Source organism: Macrobrachium rosenbergii, chromosome 55 (genome assembly GCF_040412425.1).
Source record: "Macrobrachium rosenbergii isolate ZJJX-2024 chromosome 55, ASM4041242v1, whole genome shotgun sequence".
NCBI lineage: Eukaryota > Metazoa > Arthropoda > Malacostraca > Decapoda > Palaemonidae > Macrobrachium > Macrobrachium rosenbergii.
This window is the reverse complement of record NC_089795.1, coordinates 16,467,205-16,486,709: the sequence shown is the minus strand read 5'-3', so window position 1 is coordinate 16,486,709 and position 19,505 is coordinate 16,467,205. Positions and strand designations below refer to the sequence as shown.

At 35.7% G+C, this 19,505-nt stretch overlaps 1 protein-coding gene across 2 annotated transcripts in view; it reads right to left on the bottom strand.

The window, feature by feature from the left end:
- Positions 1–19,505, bottom strand: part of LOC136835318 (trichohyalin-like) — a 316,755-nt gene that overhangs the window by 270,951 nt on the left and 26,299 nt on the right. For both annotated transcript variants that reach the window (XM_067098657.1, XM_067098658.1), the window contains 2 exons: positions 14,885–15,019; positions 14,379–14,510 (listed from right to left, as the gene is read on the bottom strand). In XM_067098657.1, coding sequence (XP_066954758.1) covers positions 14,379–14,510; positions 14,885–15,019 — 267 coding nt within the window. The remainder of the gene's footprint in view (positions 1–14,378; positions 14,511–14,884; positions 15,020–19,505) is intronic.

The window sequence follows — 19,505 nt, the reverse complement described above, 5'->3', positions numbered from 1 at the left end:
TACATACAGCGACGTCAATCGAGAACAGTTTCCAACATGCTTTCGCAAAGTTTTTACGGTAAAACTAGCGGAAATTTGTTAGTGCATCACATAAGAGATGTCTGGATTTTAGGCAGGGCTCTGAATCTCATTTTTCATTATCATATATATCGATATTTAGAGAATTTTGTTGGCTTTCTCATAAAAATAATTCATTCACCCAACTGTTATAGCTTTTGAGCTACGAACGATAATGTTGACAACGGTAACATTTTTTTTTGTTTCGAACAGCTTATAACGTCAAAATGAAACTGTTGCTGTTACCAAAGCCATTTTTCTTGACTCTCACTTTATTCCTCAACCTTTCCTCTACATTTTGTATATTTACAAAGTAATTTCTATGAAAAAAATCCGAGGTAGGGCTCTTCAAAAAAATGTCTAGCGATAATTCTCACCTTATGCCTGGCTGGCGCTCTGTTTCTTACCCACTTTTCTATCAATTTTTCACCAACTGGACTTATTCGTTTTTCATTTTTTTATATGTCGATATTTAGAGAATTTTCTTGGCTTTCTCATAAAAAATAATTCATTCGCCTAACTGTTATAGTTTTGAGCTACGAACAATAATGTTGACAACGGTAACTTTTTTTTTCGTTTCGATCAATTATAACGTCAAAATGAAACTGTTGCCGTTACCAAAGCCATTTTTCTTGACTTTCCCTTTATTCTTCAACTTTTCCTCTACTTTTTCGTATATTTACAAAGTAATTTCTGTGAAAAATAACCGAGATAGGGCTCTTCAAAAAAAAAAACTTTCTTGCGATAATTCTCACCATAGGCCGGGCAGAGCGCTCTGTTTCTCACCCTCTTTTCTATCAATTTTTTTCACCAACTGGACTTATTCGTTTTCCATTTTTTATATGTCAATATTTAGGGAATTTTATTGGCTTTCTCATAAAAAATTATTCATTCGCCTAACTGTTATAGCTTTTGAGCTACGAACGATAATGTTGACAACGGTAACATTTTTTTTCGTTTCAATCAAATTATAACGTCAAAATGAAACTGTTGCCGTTACCAAAACCATTTTTCTTGACACTCACTTTATTCTACAACTTTTCCTCTACATTTTCGTATATTTACAAAGTAATTTCTATGAAAAATAACCGAGATAGGGCTCTTCAAAAAAAACTTTTTTCTAGCGATAATTCTCACCATACGCCGGGCAAATCGCTCTGTTTCTTACCCTCTTTTCTATAAATTTTTTCACCAACTGGACTTATTTGTTTTTCATTGTTTTATATATCAATATTTAGAGAATTTTGTTGGCTTTCTCATAAAAAATAATCCATTCGCCTAACTGTTATAGCTTTTGAGCTACGAACGATATTGTTGACAACGGTAACATTTTTTTTCGTTTCAATCAATTTATAACGTCAAAATGAAACTGTTGCCGTTACCAAAGCCATTTTTCTTGATTCTCACTTTATTCTTCAACTTTTCCTCTACATTTTCGTATATTTACAAAGTAATTTCTATGAAAAATAACCGATAGGGCTCTTCAAAAAAATCTTTTTTCTAGCGATAATTCTCACCATACGCCGGGCAGAGCGCTCTGTTTCTTGCCCTTTTTTCTATCAATTTTTTCACCAGCTGGACTTATTCGTTTTCCATTCTTTTATATGTCGATATTTAGAGAATTTTATTGGCTTTCTCATAAAAAATAATTCATTCGCCTGACATTCATATTTTTTGGGTTACGAACGAAAATATGAAAATAAGTAAAGATTTTTTTTTTTTTTCGTGAAATAACTCACATTTTTTTGTATTTAGAGGCTGGGACTCTTATTCTGACTATTCCACCATAAAATATAAACATTTAGAAAAAAAGGACAGCAAAATGAACGTTGTTGGCATAAAATTTCAATTTTTGCTGAATTTTCGAAATAATTATTTTTTCGCACTGTCGAGCGCTCCCAGACACATCGGGGCTCATGTGCCCTCAGTGATGTGATAACTATGCAGATATGAAAGGGTTAACAATGCTCTAAAATTATTAGGTTCATTTAAAGTTATTATAATTTCATTTAAAAGTTAGCTTAATACATTACCCTTAAAAAAGAGAAATAAATGGTTGACAAAAATTGAGAGTTGGAAGAGAATTTCTCTCTTTTTCCCTTCCAACCAATCTATTTTTAGAAGTCGTCTCAACCTCTTTTTAAAAACTTTTTTATTCTGCGTCTCTTTCTCTTTGTTCTGAAATCTTTTTTCATGAACAAACAGTGATTTATATTTTGACTAAAACAACTCCTAGTTATTATGTCTCTATGTTTTAAAATGCATTTGCAACACTAGCGCATTTACACTCTGTAGACGATACAGGTTAAATTAGATCAATTTAAACTATCTACTGTACAAGTAAAGATGTACAGAGAATTAATAAGTTGTAAAATTGTGTAAGCGCTAACTAAGAGAGAGAGAGAGAGAGAGAGAGAGAGAGAGAGAGAGAGAGAGAGAGAGAGAGAGAGAGAGAGAGAGAGAGAGAGAGATTATTTATCAATTATTACGGAGACTGAGAGAATAACACACGAGAGAGTGAGAGAGAGAGAGATTGTCATTACTTGAAATATCAAGTTATATTATTTATGAATTATTACGGAGAGAGAGAGAGAGAGAGAGAGAGAGAGAGAGAGAGAGAGAGAGAGAGAGAGAGAGAGAGAGATTCTTAAGATATCACAAGATGGAAATTCAGTATTAAACTACTTTTAAATGAAATTAAAGTTACTGTATTTTCATTTAAAAGTTAGCATAATACATTACCCTTACAAAAAGAAATAAATGATTGACTTAAGAATATAGGTGTGTGTGACACTCTCCCCCATTCCACCGATCTATTTTTAGAAACCTTCTTAACCTCGTTATTAAAAACTTCTTTATTCTGTCACTTTCTCTTTGTTCTGAAATGCTCTATGTTTTAGAACGGGGCATTTAAAGTTTGTAAACGGTACAGGTAAAATAAAATAATTCAAAATTATCTAGTGTACAGTTAAAGACACAAAGAGAAACAGTGCTGTAATACATAGGTTGGCTAACTTAGAACGAGAGAGAGAGAAGAGAGAGAGAGAGAGAGAGAGAGAGAGAGAGAGAGAGAGAGAGAGAGAGAGAGAGAGAGAGAGAGAGATTGTCCTTACTTAAGAGAGTGAAATTTTTTATGAATTATTACGGACATAGAGAGAGAGAGAGAGAGAGAGAGAGAGAGAGAGAGAGAGAGAGAGAGAGAGAGAGAGAGAGAGAGAGAGAGAGAGAGAGAGAGAGAAATTTGACCACTGATTAGCACCACTCCCCCTCTTGTCATGTTAAATGACATGTCTGGCAGCTTTTGCTTTCGAACCGTCTTACGTAAGTCAAGGGAAGAATTTGTTTGTTCAAAATAATACGAATTTTGTAATTACAGTTTTATTATTATTATTATTTAATTTTATTAATCTCATTAATATTTGAAAAATAGTACTTATTATTAGGTAAAAAGTTTATCTTGCAAATACACATGCTTGTATACATGTACCATAAAAATTCATCTCACTAAAAGAGAGAGAAATTATTACTTTTAATAATATTTAATGTTATTTAACCCTTAAACGCCTGTTGGACGTTTTAAACGTCGTCCAAAATTGTCTGTCGAATGCCGAGTGGACGTTGCAAACGTCGACTGAAAATGCTTTTTTTAAATATTCGCGGAAAAATAATTGTAGGCCTAGTTTGCGGAAGATTTCAAATCCCGCGCCTCGGCGGATGCTGGGAGTTCACGGATCAAGCTGTTGTTTTGTTTCTGAGCGTCACCCAGACGCCGCGCATGCGCCGAATTTCCCCATCTCGCATTAGAGAGCATCAGAGCAGCACCTTGCGGGAGTGATATTTTGACGCAGACGTGTTTTGTTGAACTTTTGCGAGTGTTAGCATATTCGTGCTGCAACAGAACGTTTGCAGAGATGTCACAAAGGCATCAGGACCGTGAAAGGCGCATACTGCCTGTCGGAAGTGAGCGTGTGAGGCGACTTTTAGACTGGGATGCTGGAGAAGGACCCAGCATCCAAAGTGAATTTTAACATTCGGTCAACTTTGACTCGACCGAAATGATTGAAAAACGCATCCGTAAGCCATAATTATTACATTCGAGTAACAATCAATCATTTACCTTCAATTTGCAACAAACAAAGTCTCTAGCACAATATTTAGATTTTTGGTGAATTTTTGAGAGAGAGAGAGAGAGAGAGAGAGAGAGAGAGAGAGAGAGAGAGAAAGAAAAAAAAAAAAAAAAAAAAAAAAATCCTCCGCTCCATATACGCGAAACTCCGCTGAAAATCCTGTCATTTCTTGCATCAGCTTGCCGTAATTTTTCGCCGTTTCATATTATTCATTACATAAAGTGTTATACATCAAAATGTGCGCAATTTCATGTAGAATACAACAAAAAATATATCATTCCTTTAGCTCTTCACAGTGTTTTAATATTTACATCGAAATCACGATAACTGACAAAATTTTAACATTCGGTCAACTTTGACTCGACCGAAATGATCGAAAAACGCATCCGTAAGCCATAATTATTACATTCGAGTAACAATCAATCATTTACCTTCATTTTGCAACAAACGGAAAGTCTCTAGCACAATATTTAGAATTTTGGTGAATTTTTGAAAAAATTTCCTCCGCTCCGCGTCAAAACTCCGCTGAAAATCCTGTCATTTCTTGCGTCAGCTTGCCGTAATTGTTTCGTCGTTTCATATTATTCGTTACATAAAGTGTTATACATCAAAATGTGCGCAATTTCATGTAGAATACAAAAAAAATATATCATTCCTTTAGCTCTTCACAGGTTTTTAATATTTACATCGAAATCACGATAACTGACAAAATTTTAACATTCGGTCAACTTTGATTCGACCGAAATGATCGAAAAACGCATCCGTAAGCCATAATTATTACATTCGAGTAACAATCAATCATTTACCTTCATTTTGCAACAAACGGAAAGTCTCTAGCACATTATTTAGATTTTTGGTGAAAAAAAAAAAAAAAAAAAAAAAAAAAAAAAAAAAAAAAACACCTTCGCTCCGAGCGCGCGAACTCCGCTGAAAATCCTAGCATTTCTTGCGTCAGCTTGCCGTAATTTTTTCGCCGTTTCATATTATCCGTTACATAAAGTGTTATACATCAAAATGTGCGCAATTTCATGTAAAATACAACAAAAAATATGTCATTCCTTTAGCTCTTCACAGTTTTTAAATATTTTCGCCGAAATAACAATAACTGACAAAATTTTAACATTCGGTCAACTTTGATTCGACCGAAATGATCGAAAAACGCATCCGTAAGCCATAATTATTACATTCGAATAACAATCAATCATTTACCTTCATTTTGCAACAAACGGAAAGTCTCTAGCACATTTAGATTTTTGGTGAATTTTTGGAGAGAGAGAGAGAGAGAGAGAAAAAAAAAAAAAAAAAAAAAAAAAAAAAATTTCCTTCGCTCCGCGCGTGTACTCCGCTGAAAATCCTAGCATTTCTTGCATCAGCTTGCCGTAATTTTTTCACCGTTTCATATTATTCGTTACATAAAGTGTTATACATCAAAATGTGCGAAATTTCATGTAGAAAACAACAAAAAATATTTCATTCCTTTAGCTCTTCACAGTTTTTTAATATTTTTGCCGAAATCACGATAACTGACAAAATTTTAACATTCGGTCAACTTTGACTCGACCGAAATGATCGAAAAACGCATCCGTAAGCCATAATTATTACATTCGAGTAACAATCAATCATTTACCTTCATTTTGCAACAAACGGAAAGTCTCTAGCACAATATGTAGATTTTTGGTGAATTTTTGAAAAAAAAATATTTTCGCTCCGCGCGAGCGGACTCCGCTGAAAATCCTGTCATTTCTTGCGTCAGCTTGCCGTAATTTTTTCGCCGTTTCATATTATTCGTTACATAAAGTGTTATACATCAAAATGTGCGCAATTTCATGTAAAATACAACAAAAAATATATCATTCCTTTAGCTCTTCACAGTTTTTTATATTTACATCGAAATAACGATAAATAGAAAAAAATCAACCTTCGGTCAACTTTAACTCGATCGAAATGGTTCAAAAATGCAATTGTAAGCTAAAAAACTTACAGGTTAGTAATATTCAATCAATTTCCTTCATTTTGCCACAATTGGAAAGTCTCTAGCACAATATTTTGATTTTTGGTGAATTTTTGAAAAGATTTTTTTGTACGTCCGTGCGTTACGAATTCATGCATCATTTTGTGATAATATTTTCTCTGTGTTGCTTTAATCGTTTTACAATCTGTTATATACCAAAATCATCGCAATTTAGTGTACAATACAACTAAAAAAATTAACTCATTAGCTTCAACCGTTTTCCTTACAGAGCGATTTGTATACAATTGTTTTTTTTTTTTTCGCTGTCATATATTCCAATATTTATATATGATATTTTTTTTATTTCTGATGGTTGCATACTAAACTTCAGGCAATGAGAAAAAAAGGAGCCAAAAATGAACTCTTAATCTTGAACACTAAGCGCTGTGATTTTTTGAAAAAACTTTTTTCCGCTTCGTGCTACTACTCTCTCGGAGGCCGCCGGCATACGGGGAGACGTTTTTGAAAATAGGGCTTCAAGGCGTTAAAGGGTTAATTTACACACAAAAAGCTTGAAAACTTATAAATTACATAAAAAATTAAACAAACACTTTTGCAGGGTTTCTTAGTGTTTGCAAATGTCTGCGTGTCTGTGAAAAACTCGTGTATGACCATTAGTTAGGTTCCAATGAAAAATTCGTGTCTGTGAATTCGTGCAACTCGAATCAGCGCAAGTTCGAAGTATTACTGTATGTATGTATGTATGTATGTATATATATATATATATATATTATATATATATATATATATATATATATATATATATATATATATATATATATATATATATATATATATATATATATATATATATAAATATATATATGTTACGCTCAATATGGAAAAATAAGTTACCTTAGTTTAACCAGACCACTGAGGTGATTAACAGCTCTCCTAGGGCTGGCCCAAAGGATTAGATTTTTTTTTAGGTGGCTAAGAACCAACTGGTTACCTAGCAACAGGACCTACAGCTTATTGTGGAATCCAAACCACATTACGAAGAGAAATGAATTTCTATCAGCAGAAATAAATTCCTCTCATTCTTCATTGGCCGGTCGGAGAGTCGAACACTGAGTGGATAATTGCCTAGTGTTCACATTAGGCAAGCATTTTGCACAAAGTTTACAATAGGCAGATTACTTGAATAATGTTCACTTTAAGCAAGATTTTCAGATTAGGCATGGTATTTTGCCTGATGTAAATAGACTGAAGAACCACGATTGCTTAATTGGAGATTCAAAGAGGCAACAGTTGCTTAGGCCATTGTCCATTGGTCAGTGTGCTAAGCTGAGGGTCACAGATGTGGACTGTAGTCCAACAAATCCCAGAATGTTAGCGGTCGTCCTTAAGGAAGAAGATGGGCTATAAACTCTAGGTTGCTGGGAGGGAATTCTGGGACCAAATTTTACAGCTGCTGACGTAAGTGCAATTGAACAGCCAGTTAAAAGATAAAGAGGTTCCTGATGTCTGTCTATCATTTAGAACAGCAACAGCAAGGGCCACTGGCAGACAAGGATACACTAACTGTCAATGTACAACTCAATGTACATCACGACGATGCAGCTGCGTAAGAAAGACTTAAATACAACTTGCACTGTCACCCTGGCAGAGCATACAAACATTTGGATGGATGTATGATATTTAGGGCAAAAACCCAGGCACTGGGGCCAACAAGGCCATTCAGCGCCGTAATGAAGAGAAAATAAATTATGTTAAAGTTATGAATTCATGAAGGAAATTATTAATAAATAAAATGAAGTGATGTGACCAATAAATAAGGGTATAAAGGGTATAAAGTTTCATGAATGATGTGATAAATAATAAAAAATTTAATGTTAAAATTCTACGTGATGTAATAAATATATTAAGAAATACATTAAATATCGTTAAAAACTAACACACTTTAAAAAAAAGATGATAGCAGAAATATCTGCTTCATCTCCCAATTTCCCAAAATATCAGACAGGGATTTACCCTGAAAATATCTTTCTCTTTGGTTAAAATATCTGGGGCAGACCACCAGAACGTGCTCCACTATTAGTGTCTCGTCACAGTAAGCACACTCTGGAGGGTTGCTTCCTTCTAAAATAAACTGATGGGTTAGACGAGTGCCCAATCCTTAATCTGGTTAAAATTACCTGTGTTTGTCTGTCAAGCTGGAATGACGAAGACCACAGTAGTATATTATCCCTAATATTTCTATATTTCTTATTATTGGCTAGAAGAGGAAAAGTCCACCTGTCCTGCCATTTACTTAAAACATAAGAACTAATGGGACCTTTTAGGTCTGTATGAGGCACTTTTCTGAAAGAGGTTTCTGATAAAATACTAGCAGCTTTCGCTTCCGTCTGCCATCTCGTTTCCGAGAATCCCCACGTGAGAAGGGACCCCAACAGAAAGAGACTGATTTACGCCGACAATATATACATAAAAGCCACACCTGAACTTTCTGAATTAATGGGTGAAAGCTATTAAATTTTTTAATACCTTCTAAGGTGCTTCTAGAGTGAGTATATGACAAAATTAGAGTCACTACTTTGAAAAACTAAATCTAGGGCAGACACTACGGCTGTTAATTTGGCAGTAAATATTGACGCAGAATCAGGTAATTTAGCTGTGTACGCTGTACCACCAAGGATAACAGCGCAACCAACACCACTATCTGACTCTGATCAATCTGTAAAGATCTTTGTAAAATTAGCATGGTTAACATCATGCTCTAAGAATTTTCCCCTAATCTCTTCTTCAGTGCAGTCCTTTTTGTTAAATAGTTTCTTACATACTGATGCTTCTGGAATAAGCCATGAAGTATTTTCAGGATATTCTACTTCCAAGACTTTCTGGGATTTAAGATTACTATTCCTAACATCCTCATTCAGTCCAATTTACAATGGTTTAGAAGCTCTTGTACCAGAAAAACTTCGAGAGTCTGTTTCCTTTAGTACCTGAAAGGAGGGATTTTTGGGAGCACTTTTATTCTAACCATGTATCGCAACCCCTAGCTCTTGCCTTCTTAGATCAAGGGGAAAATGATCTGTGTCGACATATATGCTTTCAACAGGAGAAGTTCTAAAAGCCTCTGAGCATATTCTCAACCCCATGTTGTGTACAACATCCAGTCCCTTTAGCTTGGTTTTACAGACCGAGGAATAAATTTGACAGCCAGTTTAGCTTAGATCAACACACAGTCATATAACCACAGAAGGGATTTCTTATCAGCCCTCCAACTAAATCCAGAAACAACCTTTAAAATATTCATAGATTAATATTAAACTTTAGGGCATTTATGTGGCTAGTCCATGTTAATTTATGGTCAATAGTCATCCCCAGAAATTTAACTTCACTTTCGTAAGGAAGGATGGACCCTTTTCAACTAAGTGTGGGAACCTCTTCCACACACCGGCACCTGGTGAATCTTACTGCAACTGTTTTGGAAGAGTAGAATTGGAAACCATTCTCATCAGCCCACTTAGTAATAGCATTAATCGTATCCTGTGCAGTATATTGCATGGTCATCGACAAAAAGCAAGCATTTAACAAGGGGTGGGATTTTTTCAACCACACTATTTATTGCCACTGGAAAAAGTGTTACACTTAAAACACTTCCTTGGGGAACTCCTTCCTCCTGCATAAAAGGTTGGGAGAAGGAGTCTCCCACTCTTACCTTAAAAAGTCTGTCTGTTAAAAAGGAATATATAAACCTGATCATTCTTCCACATATGCACATCTTGTGCAATGGTTTCATGATGACAATTCTCCAAGTCAAAAAATATGCCAATGGTCTGACATTGTTTGGCGAATCCTTGCTGGATTCGGTTGGTCACAGCCTCAGCAGGGGATCAAGGGTGGAGCAGTTTTTTCTGAAACCAGATTGAAATGGCGATAGTAATCCTTTGGTTTCCAGGTGCCAAACTAGTCTAGTATTTATCATTTTCTCCATCAGCTTACATACACAGCTGGTAAGAGCTATTGGTCTATAGCTGGTGACTTAGGAAGCATCTTTATTAGGCTTTTTAATATGAACAATTATGGATATTTTCCAGTCCTTGGGTAAAATTCCAGTTTCCCATATTTTGTTTATAATCTTCAGTATATGTTTTTTGGCATCATCTGGGAGGTGTTTCAGCATTTCATTTATGATTGTACCCTCACCTGGAGCTGTGGATTCACTTGAGGAGAGTGTCTCACAAAGTTCTCTTAGGGAAAATTTATAGTTGCATGGTTCAGATTTTCCCGAACCAAACTTCAGACATATTTCAGAATTCCTAATTCTTTGAAATTCTGGAGAATAATTGTTATGACTGGAAACTTTAGAAAAGTGTTTTCCTAGCTCATTGGCAACTTCAGTGGCCTCTGTGATTGTCTCATTTATTTTTAATGAAGGTAATGGTGATGCAACAAAATTTCCACTCTTAGTGGGGTCTTGGAGTTTATTCCATTAGTATAGTAAAGCCAACATTCTCTTTTGGCTTTCTTATAAAAGCGCTGCTGCTTGGCTAAAGCATGTTTGTAGATTAATTTAGACTGAGGGGAGCCACTAGTTTTGTAACGTCTGTAGCATTTCCTAGTCACTTCTCTCAGAATACCACGTCTTATTCCACCAGGGAACTGCAGGTCTATGAGATTTGCCTTTTGTTTTTGGATTCGAGCTTTCAGCACTCTTCAAAGTAGATTCAATAAAGTAATCATAGGCATTTAGATGAGAATGAAAGGACTCAAACTCCTTATGTAGACTGACACCCTTACTGAATTTATCCCAGTCTGCATCCTCTACCCTCCACTTAGGTAAAACTTCAGATGGAGCATTTTCAGTGTATTTCACATGGATTAGGTAGTGATCACTTCCATTTAAATCTTCAATTAACACACTAATTAAAGTCAAGGTGGATACTAGTTGAAGAAATACTAAGGTCCAGTGCAAAGAAACAATTATCGTGAATGTTGTGGAAAGTCTTTGACCCATTATTATATAGGGTAACACCTTTCCTGTCAATAAGGTCTTCGATTATTTTCCCTTTACTATCTAAAAACTGACTTCCCCAAATGGGGTTGTGGGCATTAAAATCATCTAGAAGTAATGGAGCTAGAAGTTGGTCAATTAACGACTGAATATCTCCAATGTTAAAAGCTAGGTCTGGTAGAAGGTGTAAGGAGCAGATTGTTATCCTCTTTTCTAAAATGACTGAAATAGCGACAGCTTGTAGTGTTGTATTTAACTGTATTGTGGAGTGCTGTAGAGATTTATTCATAATAATTGCAGCACCTCCATGGGCACGATCACCAGTTGGGGGATATGATTTAAATATTGAATAATTTGGTCCAGGATTATAAGCAGAGTTGCCTAACACTGTTTCCTGTAGGCACATAATCCCCGGATTGAATTCATGCATTAAAACTTTAAGGTCTTCTGTACGGGCTCTGAGACCTTTACAGTTCCACTGAAGGATATCGAGCATGAATGCTAAGGTGGTAAAATGTGCTACTTCCCACTCCTTGTAGGGGAAGTACTGTTCCTAAGGTGGAGCAGGAAATTCTCCTTTATAAGAGACTGTTTTCTTAATCCCCTTTCATCTGAGTTGGAGTTCAAGGTCTTTGGTTGATCTTCATATTTTTTATTATGAACCTGATGTTCAGAATTACTACTGTGATTCTGTGCACCACCAATCCTATTTGTCTTAGGGCAGTGAGACTGAATTGAACGCAGATGTTTTTGTTCTGAATCCACTTTTGGAACCACCTTTCTAGGAGGAGATCCCTTCCAAAACACTGAACCCATTTGAAGTTTTTATAATAAAGTTATCATTATTTGGGGAAGTAATTCTTGTGCACTTATTGGTAGTTGCAATTGTAGCTTTTATTATTATTTTTGATTGTGGCTGTGATGATTGATGGCTCTGAACTAGCTCTATCTAACTGGGATTGTTCCTTTAGCTTATTTTTGTTTGAAGTATTTTCTGAACATTTTCCTGAATTATTAGTCGATTTTGGCACCCTTATTTTTGGAGATGAATCAGCAGCTGTCGTAGAGGTGGCATTTAGATTGACTTTGGAAGATAAATTTAGTGTGCTTTTGGACGTACAATTTTTGGTATTGGACTCCAAAGCACTTTAAACGAAAGTTTCTGACCAGTTTGGAGATTTTCATTATTATTTATAGTTTGAGAAATAGTAGGTTTGTGATATCTACTATCAGACACAGTTGTTGGTTATGTCAAGAAAGTATCGTGGATCAGTCAGGCATTCGCATTCTCCACCAATGGCACAAGTGAGAGTTGACTCCCAACAGTCCACCCCATACCCTACCCTTTCAGGATAGCACCAGTATGCTTGCAGTGGCCCAAGTATAAGCCAATCCGCCTGCTGGGAGTTTTGCCCCTACTAATGAGGACTGACTCCCCACTCTAACCATACTGGTAGGCTTCCGGACAAAAGCCAGGAGTTCCACCTCCAAAAACCACCAGATTATGGGAAATGTCAGGCCTCATCTTGGCAGTAATCAAAGGGTTAAGGCAGTTGACAAAAACAAAAACAAAAAACATTTAATATATATATATTATACATATTTGATAATATATATAAATATATATATATACTGTATATATATTTTATACACATATTTAAGCCCTTTGTTGGCCGAGTCGGTTGAGCTTCAGACTGTCATTCGACGGGCCGGAGTTCAATTCCCGCAGCCAGCTGATGAAGAGTTAGAGGAATTTATTTCTGGTGATAGAAACTAATTTCTCGCTATAATGTGGTTCGGATTCCACAATAACCTGTAGGTCCCGTTGCTAAGTAACCAATTGGTTCTTAGCCACGTAAAATAAGTCTAATCCTTCAGGCAGCCCAAAGAGAGCTGTCAATCAGCTCAGTGGTCTGGTAAAACTAAGGTATACTTAACTTTATACATATATTTGATATATATATATATATATATATATATATATATATATATATATATATATATATATATATATATATATATATATATATATATATATATATATATAGTGAAAAAAAAAAAAAAAACATTCTACAATAGGTAATTTTCCTGTGCAGGTGTAAGGAAAAGTTTGTGACATTCCTTGCACTCATAAATAGCTGAGAAATAGTTTAGAGGGTGTGGGAACCAGAGTGAGGGAATCAGGCGGCATCGCTATAGGGCAGAGAAATTAGTAGAGAAAGCACTATACGGTGGATGACCAGAGGAGCAGCTTCACAGGCAGGGAGGGGGCAAGAGGCTTTTATGTGTTTTCCCATATTTTGAGAGAGAGAGAGAGAGAGAGAGAGAGAGAGAGAGAGAGAGAGAGAGAGAGAGAGAGATAGAGACAGATTGTAGTTCACACAAAAACTACTATACTACCATTTTTTTTTCTTTTATGCCATTGTTTTATTTTTTCTGTATTTTGTCAGTTTTCACTTTCATGTATTTTGTCATAATTTTCACTGATAAAATGTTAAAAAAATTATCAAAATGACGAAGCATTCCTTATCTCCTATTGACCTCATTTATAAAACATGACCTGTTTTGCTTTGGTTGAGGAAGGGAAGAAGAGTTTTAAATAGCTCAATGTGTTACCAACATCTAAGACAATATTCATTATGAAATTTGCACATGAATATTTTCAATAGATATTTTACTGGGGGGAGGGGGGTCATGTCCTACGCAGGTAGATGCACCATCTGACAATGGCATGTTACCATGGTGAAAAATTTATATATTTTTTAATAAATATTCTTTATCAAAATTCTTGTACATTACTTATACCTGTCCTGGTAATGCCTCCCTCTTCAATTCCTAAAACAACAGGTTTCAAGGTTAGGGAAACACTTGCTCTTTGGCTACTTTTTTCCTCTCTCCACGCTCTTAAAACATGAATTTGTATGAATTACTTACTATCAGAGTCATGTTCCTTTCCACTAAGATATGATTCATTTTCTTCTCGGGACAATAAATTGAGAACAAACTCTTCATCCTTCCATTTCAATATTACCCCATTCCTGACACCAGATATGCTAACTGACAATCGAAGACAAAACTTTAAGGGAAAAAAATGAGTAAAGGGAGTGGCCCTAAACAAAAACAAAACTTCTTCCCCCTTACAAGATGGAAGATGATTAGAATCAAGGCCAAGTCTACTACTTTTTACATGGTAAAACTAATTGTAACGTGTGATCACGGTTACCTTGTTAGAGTTTTTAAATACAGAACTGTCAGGTTTTCTTCCCTGAAGTGGTGGACAATTTGCATCCACCAAAGCAGCATCCACATTAACATCATCATCACAATCATTGTGGAAGCTTGTTGTAGGGGCATTCTGAAACAGAATAAAATAAAAGTCAGTATTTACTGGGGGGGGGGGTTTCAAGGTTAGGGAAACACTTGCTCTTTGGCTACTCTTTCCCTCTCTCCACACTCTTAAAACATGAATATGTATAAATTACTTACTATCAGTCATATTCCTTTCCACTAAGAAATGATTGATTTTCTTCTCGGGACAATAAATTGAGAACAAACTCTTCATCCTTCCATTTCAATATTACCCCATTCCTGACACCAGATATGCTAATTGACAATCAAAGACAAAACTTTAAGGAAAAAAAAATGAGTAAAGAGAGTGACCCTGAACAAACACAAAACTTCTTCCCCCTTACAAGATGGAAGATAATTGTAACGTGTGATCACGGTTACCTTGTCAGGGCTTTTATATACAGAACTGCCAGGTTTTCTTCCATGAAGGGGTGCACTCTTTGTCCCCATGTTAAGAATATCCACAATAAAATCTTCATCATCACTATCGTTGTGGAAGCTTGTTTTGGGAGCAGTCTGAAACAGAATCAAAATAAAAGTCAGTCTTCAAGAAAATCTAGTCATATAAATATGTATGTCCTGACATTTTTACTTCCACTAACCACCTGTGACAAATGTTAGTCATGGCAAAACTGACTTGGTGTTCATTTCATAGACAACAATTAAAAGGCAAGTCCCAAATTCCAAAAAAGGACATTGGAGTTATTCATAAGAAAACAATTTTTTTTTTAAACAAAAATGTTTCTAGATGAAAAATTAACAATGCCCTGTTAAATAAACACAGACTCGTTTTACCAATAATTTCATTATTAAATATGAGATTGCCATTACAGGAATCTCCTAATTATCTGGATCCTTATTATCCAACACTTAACTTTAGCTGACACAACTGGATCACCAGGGGACCACGATATACAGTACATGCGTGTTTGTGTATGCATGTATGTGTATATACTGTATATATGGTGATAAGATTCCACAACCCACCACAGAAATGCAAAATCACCTCTAAAAATGCTCGTATCTGCCAAATACCCTGTATCCTTTCAACTAAAATGTTTATAACTATCTAAACCTAAAATGCTTATAACTGTCTATTTTAAAAGTTCACTGCATAATTTAATAGTTCAAACAAAAATATACCTTAAATTATCATACTAAAACAATTTAATATCAGTTCAAACAAAAAATACACAACAAACCATCATCCTAAAACACCCTAAGTCATCTTAGTACCCTTTTACAACAGTTACTCTAAAGTATATACACCTCCTAAAACCCTTATAACAATGATTTACTAATTTTAAAATATTAACATTAATGTAAATATAGCAAATTATTTATAACATGTTTAATACAAATTAATCTTTAATACTAATTAATCAAACCTGTCTTACATAACATCTGACAACTAATCAAGTTATCCTTGTATACATAAGCATAGTCATTTTCTCTCACAGTATTGAAGTCGTCCAGTTTTCCTTTTACATTAGTAAAAACAATTAAAATTATCACTAATTCACTTTTTTTGTAGAGCAACACTGTTTATTCAGTAATTACTGTATTTTTTCATATTGTGTTCATGACTTAATACATATTTTTATGATAAAAATTATTGAGTGTACTTATGTACCACTGTATCTGTTAAGGAATAAGCTGGCCAGAGGCTGATCATAACAGAGAGAGAGAGAGAGAGAGAGAGAGAGAGAGAGAGAGAGAGAGAGAGAGAGAGAGAGAGAGAGAGAGTGTGTGTGTGTGTGTTGGTGGACTGGAAAAACGAATTGGTTTTCATCTTATCAATAAGTTGACTTAACCACTCGAAATTGAGATTGTCTATGATCGAGTGTGCGTAGTAAGTGCGTAAGTTCAACCAAGTGCGTAGTTGCGCAAGCTCAACTCGCACTGTTCAAGACGTGTTTGGCGACTTCAGAGGGGAAAGGGATGTAGTTCCCCTTATTTTCAGTTGAAATGCCATATTTCTCCCTTGTAAAAGGTATGCACGTATCTTAGTTTATGTTGTACATGTTGCCATAACACTTAATAGTGTTCTTGTGTATCTTTGCCTTAATGTAACAGCAAATTACCGAGACTTGTTATGGTAATGTTACGTAAATTGCAACATGATGAGCTTGCATGTGGTTGCAGTACCACCAACCATAGGCTAAGATATGCGATATTCTTCTATAATTTTATGAATACATATATCAATTCTTGACCTAAATTCCACCTCTTATGCATGAAAAGCCAGGCTAACTGTGTAATGTAACAGTTAAGTTAGGCATGAGTACGGCATAGCCTAGGCTAAGGACTGCATGCTGTTTGGCACAAGATGGCTGTCCTAAGTGAACTTTTTGTATTACAGGGAACCAGTCTAGAGCATTCTTACATGAACCAGTCTAGGGCATTCGTATTACAGGAACCAGTATAAGTACCTATGTAAAAACCAGTTCTAAAAGCTATGGAAGGAACATTAGGATTAAGTTGTTTACACCATGTAACCTACTAAGAAGCACTAAACAACCCGCGAGAGTCGGCGTTTCCCTCAACCCTAACTACAAAATGAAGATTCATCCGTCTACGACGTCAGGTACCAGTCCAAGCTAAGAGTAATCCGGGATTTATTAACCTAGGCCGGGGTGTTACACCTGTTTGGCCTATGGCCAGGATTGAGTCGTTACGTATAGGCTAGTCTTGAGTTAACTGTCCTAAAATGAATGGTAGCCTCCGAATGTAAGCCAGGACAATTGAGGTATAAAGCCACGATTAGTATAAATAAGTATGACATATGGTGAAGTAAATATGACATTGGTGACAGCGGTGTAGGATGTATTTATCTGTTATAGATTCATATATCCACCCCAACGTCCTAAAGTTGGCCACAAAGCCATTAGGCCTGTATTTATTTTCAGGTGTGGTAGCCTAACCTATTGTGATTAGGCTTATGTCACCCTAGCCTAAGGTACTATTAGCCTATTGTATTGTAGTTTATGTTGACTTTTTACCTGTAGTCCTGTATAACATAGCCTACAAAATGGAGGGTGATGTAGAAAGAGAAGATTTCTATGATAATTTGTTGTCTGCCATGGATACTCAGAGCTCTCAAATGCAACAATTGTGTGATCAGCTCATTGACATGAAAAGGGAAATGGTTAATTTATCAAATTCTACACCTGTCACTTCCACGCCATTCAGTTCTAACAGAGCAAATGGTTCAGACGATAACCCATTGATTACAGTACACAGAGCAGACATGTCAGTGACACCACATAACCCAACTTCAATAGTCACACACAATTCATCAAGTAATACACAGCCAGTCATGTCCAATAATCCATACAGTCGATAACCCTATTATTCCAGTTGATAATCATTCCAAGGGATTTGTCTTAAAACCTAAGGATATTATGATGTTGAAGTTGTCAGAATTACAGGGAGTTGGGACTGAAAACAGACTAGCTAGATTTTTTAGTCAAGTAGAGTTGTGTGTTTCTGCGGATGTTGATAGAATCGAAGTAGCACTTACCAGAGTGGAACAAGAAATTGCAACATTATTAACTGCTGAAATGGGAAAAAGGGGAAATAACATATCTTGGAGTCAGTTTAAGGACATACTGAATCACCACTTTGCTTGTTCAACTAACATTACGCAGGCTTGGCAGGAAATTGAGATTGAACGTTACAGTATAGATGAAGCCCCTAGAGCCTTTGTTAACAGAATGAAATGTAAATTATCTGCCTTTGAAATGAAATTTCCTAAGGATTCCCTTCCCAAAGCTGACAGTCTTGTGAAAAAGAAATTGTATAGAGGACTTTATAGTACATCCCAAGAAAGACTCAAGGATTTCCTTGATGATAGGATACCCTTAGAGAGATTCATTGAATTTGTTGAGTATGAGTATCATCTAGCTACAATAAGTGGAGATGTTACCCAACATAGAGTTCTTCCTGTTAATAATTCCAATTCCCAACCACAGCCTGTAGTAAATAGTAATGCACATAACCCAACAGATTTGCAAGATCTGAGGAGGCAGATTAGTGATTTGTCTAACAAATTAAAGAAGTTTAGTAAGACTAAAGAAAACAATCAGTATTGTGCTTGCTGTAAGGTCAGAGATCACAAACTTTCTGAATGTCCACGTAACCCTCCAAGAGGTGTTTGTTTTGACTGTCACAAACCAAATTGTAAAAGAGGTTCAGCACAGTGTCCAGGACCTGTTAAGAATGAATGACTAGACTCAAGTGTCAGGTCTCCTTCTATCCACTTGATGATAAACAATGTAATGTGTTGTGCCTTAATTGATACTGGTAGTGAAGTATGTTTAGCACAGAAGAAACTCATAGAAACTTTAGGTTTACATTGTAATCAAATGAGAAATATCCCACAACTTACTGGAGTTACTCAACATGTTCTCCCTGTTCTTGGTACAGTGTATTCGGATGTTCACATTGGTTCCAGGGTGGTTACCCATTTGTTTTCTGTTGTGCCTGATGGTTATCTGGACACAGACTTATTGTTAGGAGCCGATTTGATTAGGTCTGCACCAATGACATGGGATGATGCACATAAAATCATTATTTGGGATAGATTTATTTATCCAGTAAGGTATCTGAAACCTAGGCCTTCTAATAAAAGGGTCAGACAGGTTAAAGTACTTCAACCTAATGAAACTCATAAAGCTCAGGTTAGACTTAAAAAAAACTTATTCTACCTCAGTATACAGCTGGTATTTACCCCTTCCCTTTAGATGAACCTCCCAACACATTGTTAGAATTTGTACCTGCAATTAAGGAGTGTCAAACTCAGTCTGCACTGTGCCTTAAAGTTAATGATGCTCAGGAAGTCTTTTTGCCACTTGTCAATAATACTAAAGCAAGGATGACAATGAAGGTTGGAACTTTATTAGGGTGTTATAGGACAATTAGTGAAGAAGACATTGATCAACCAGTTCCACAATGCAGGAAAACTAGAATTCAGAATGATTTAGTTCCTCCAGGTGTTGAT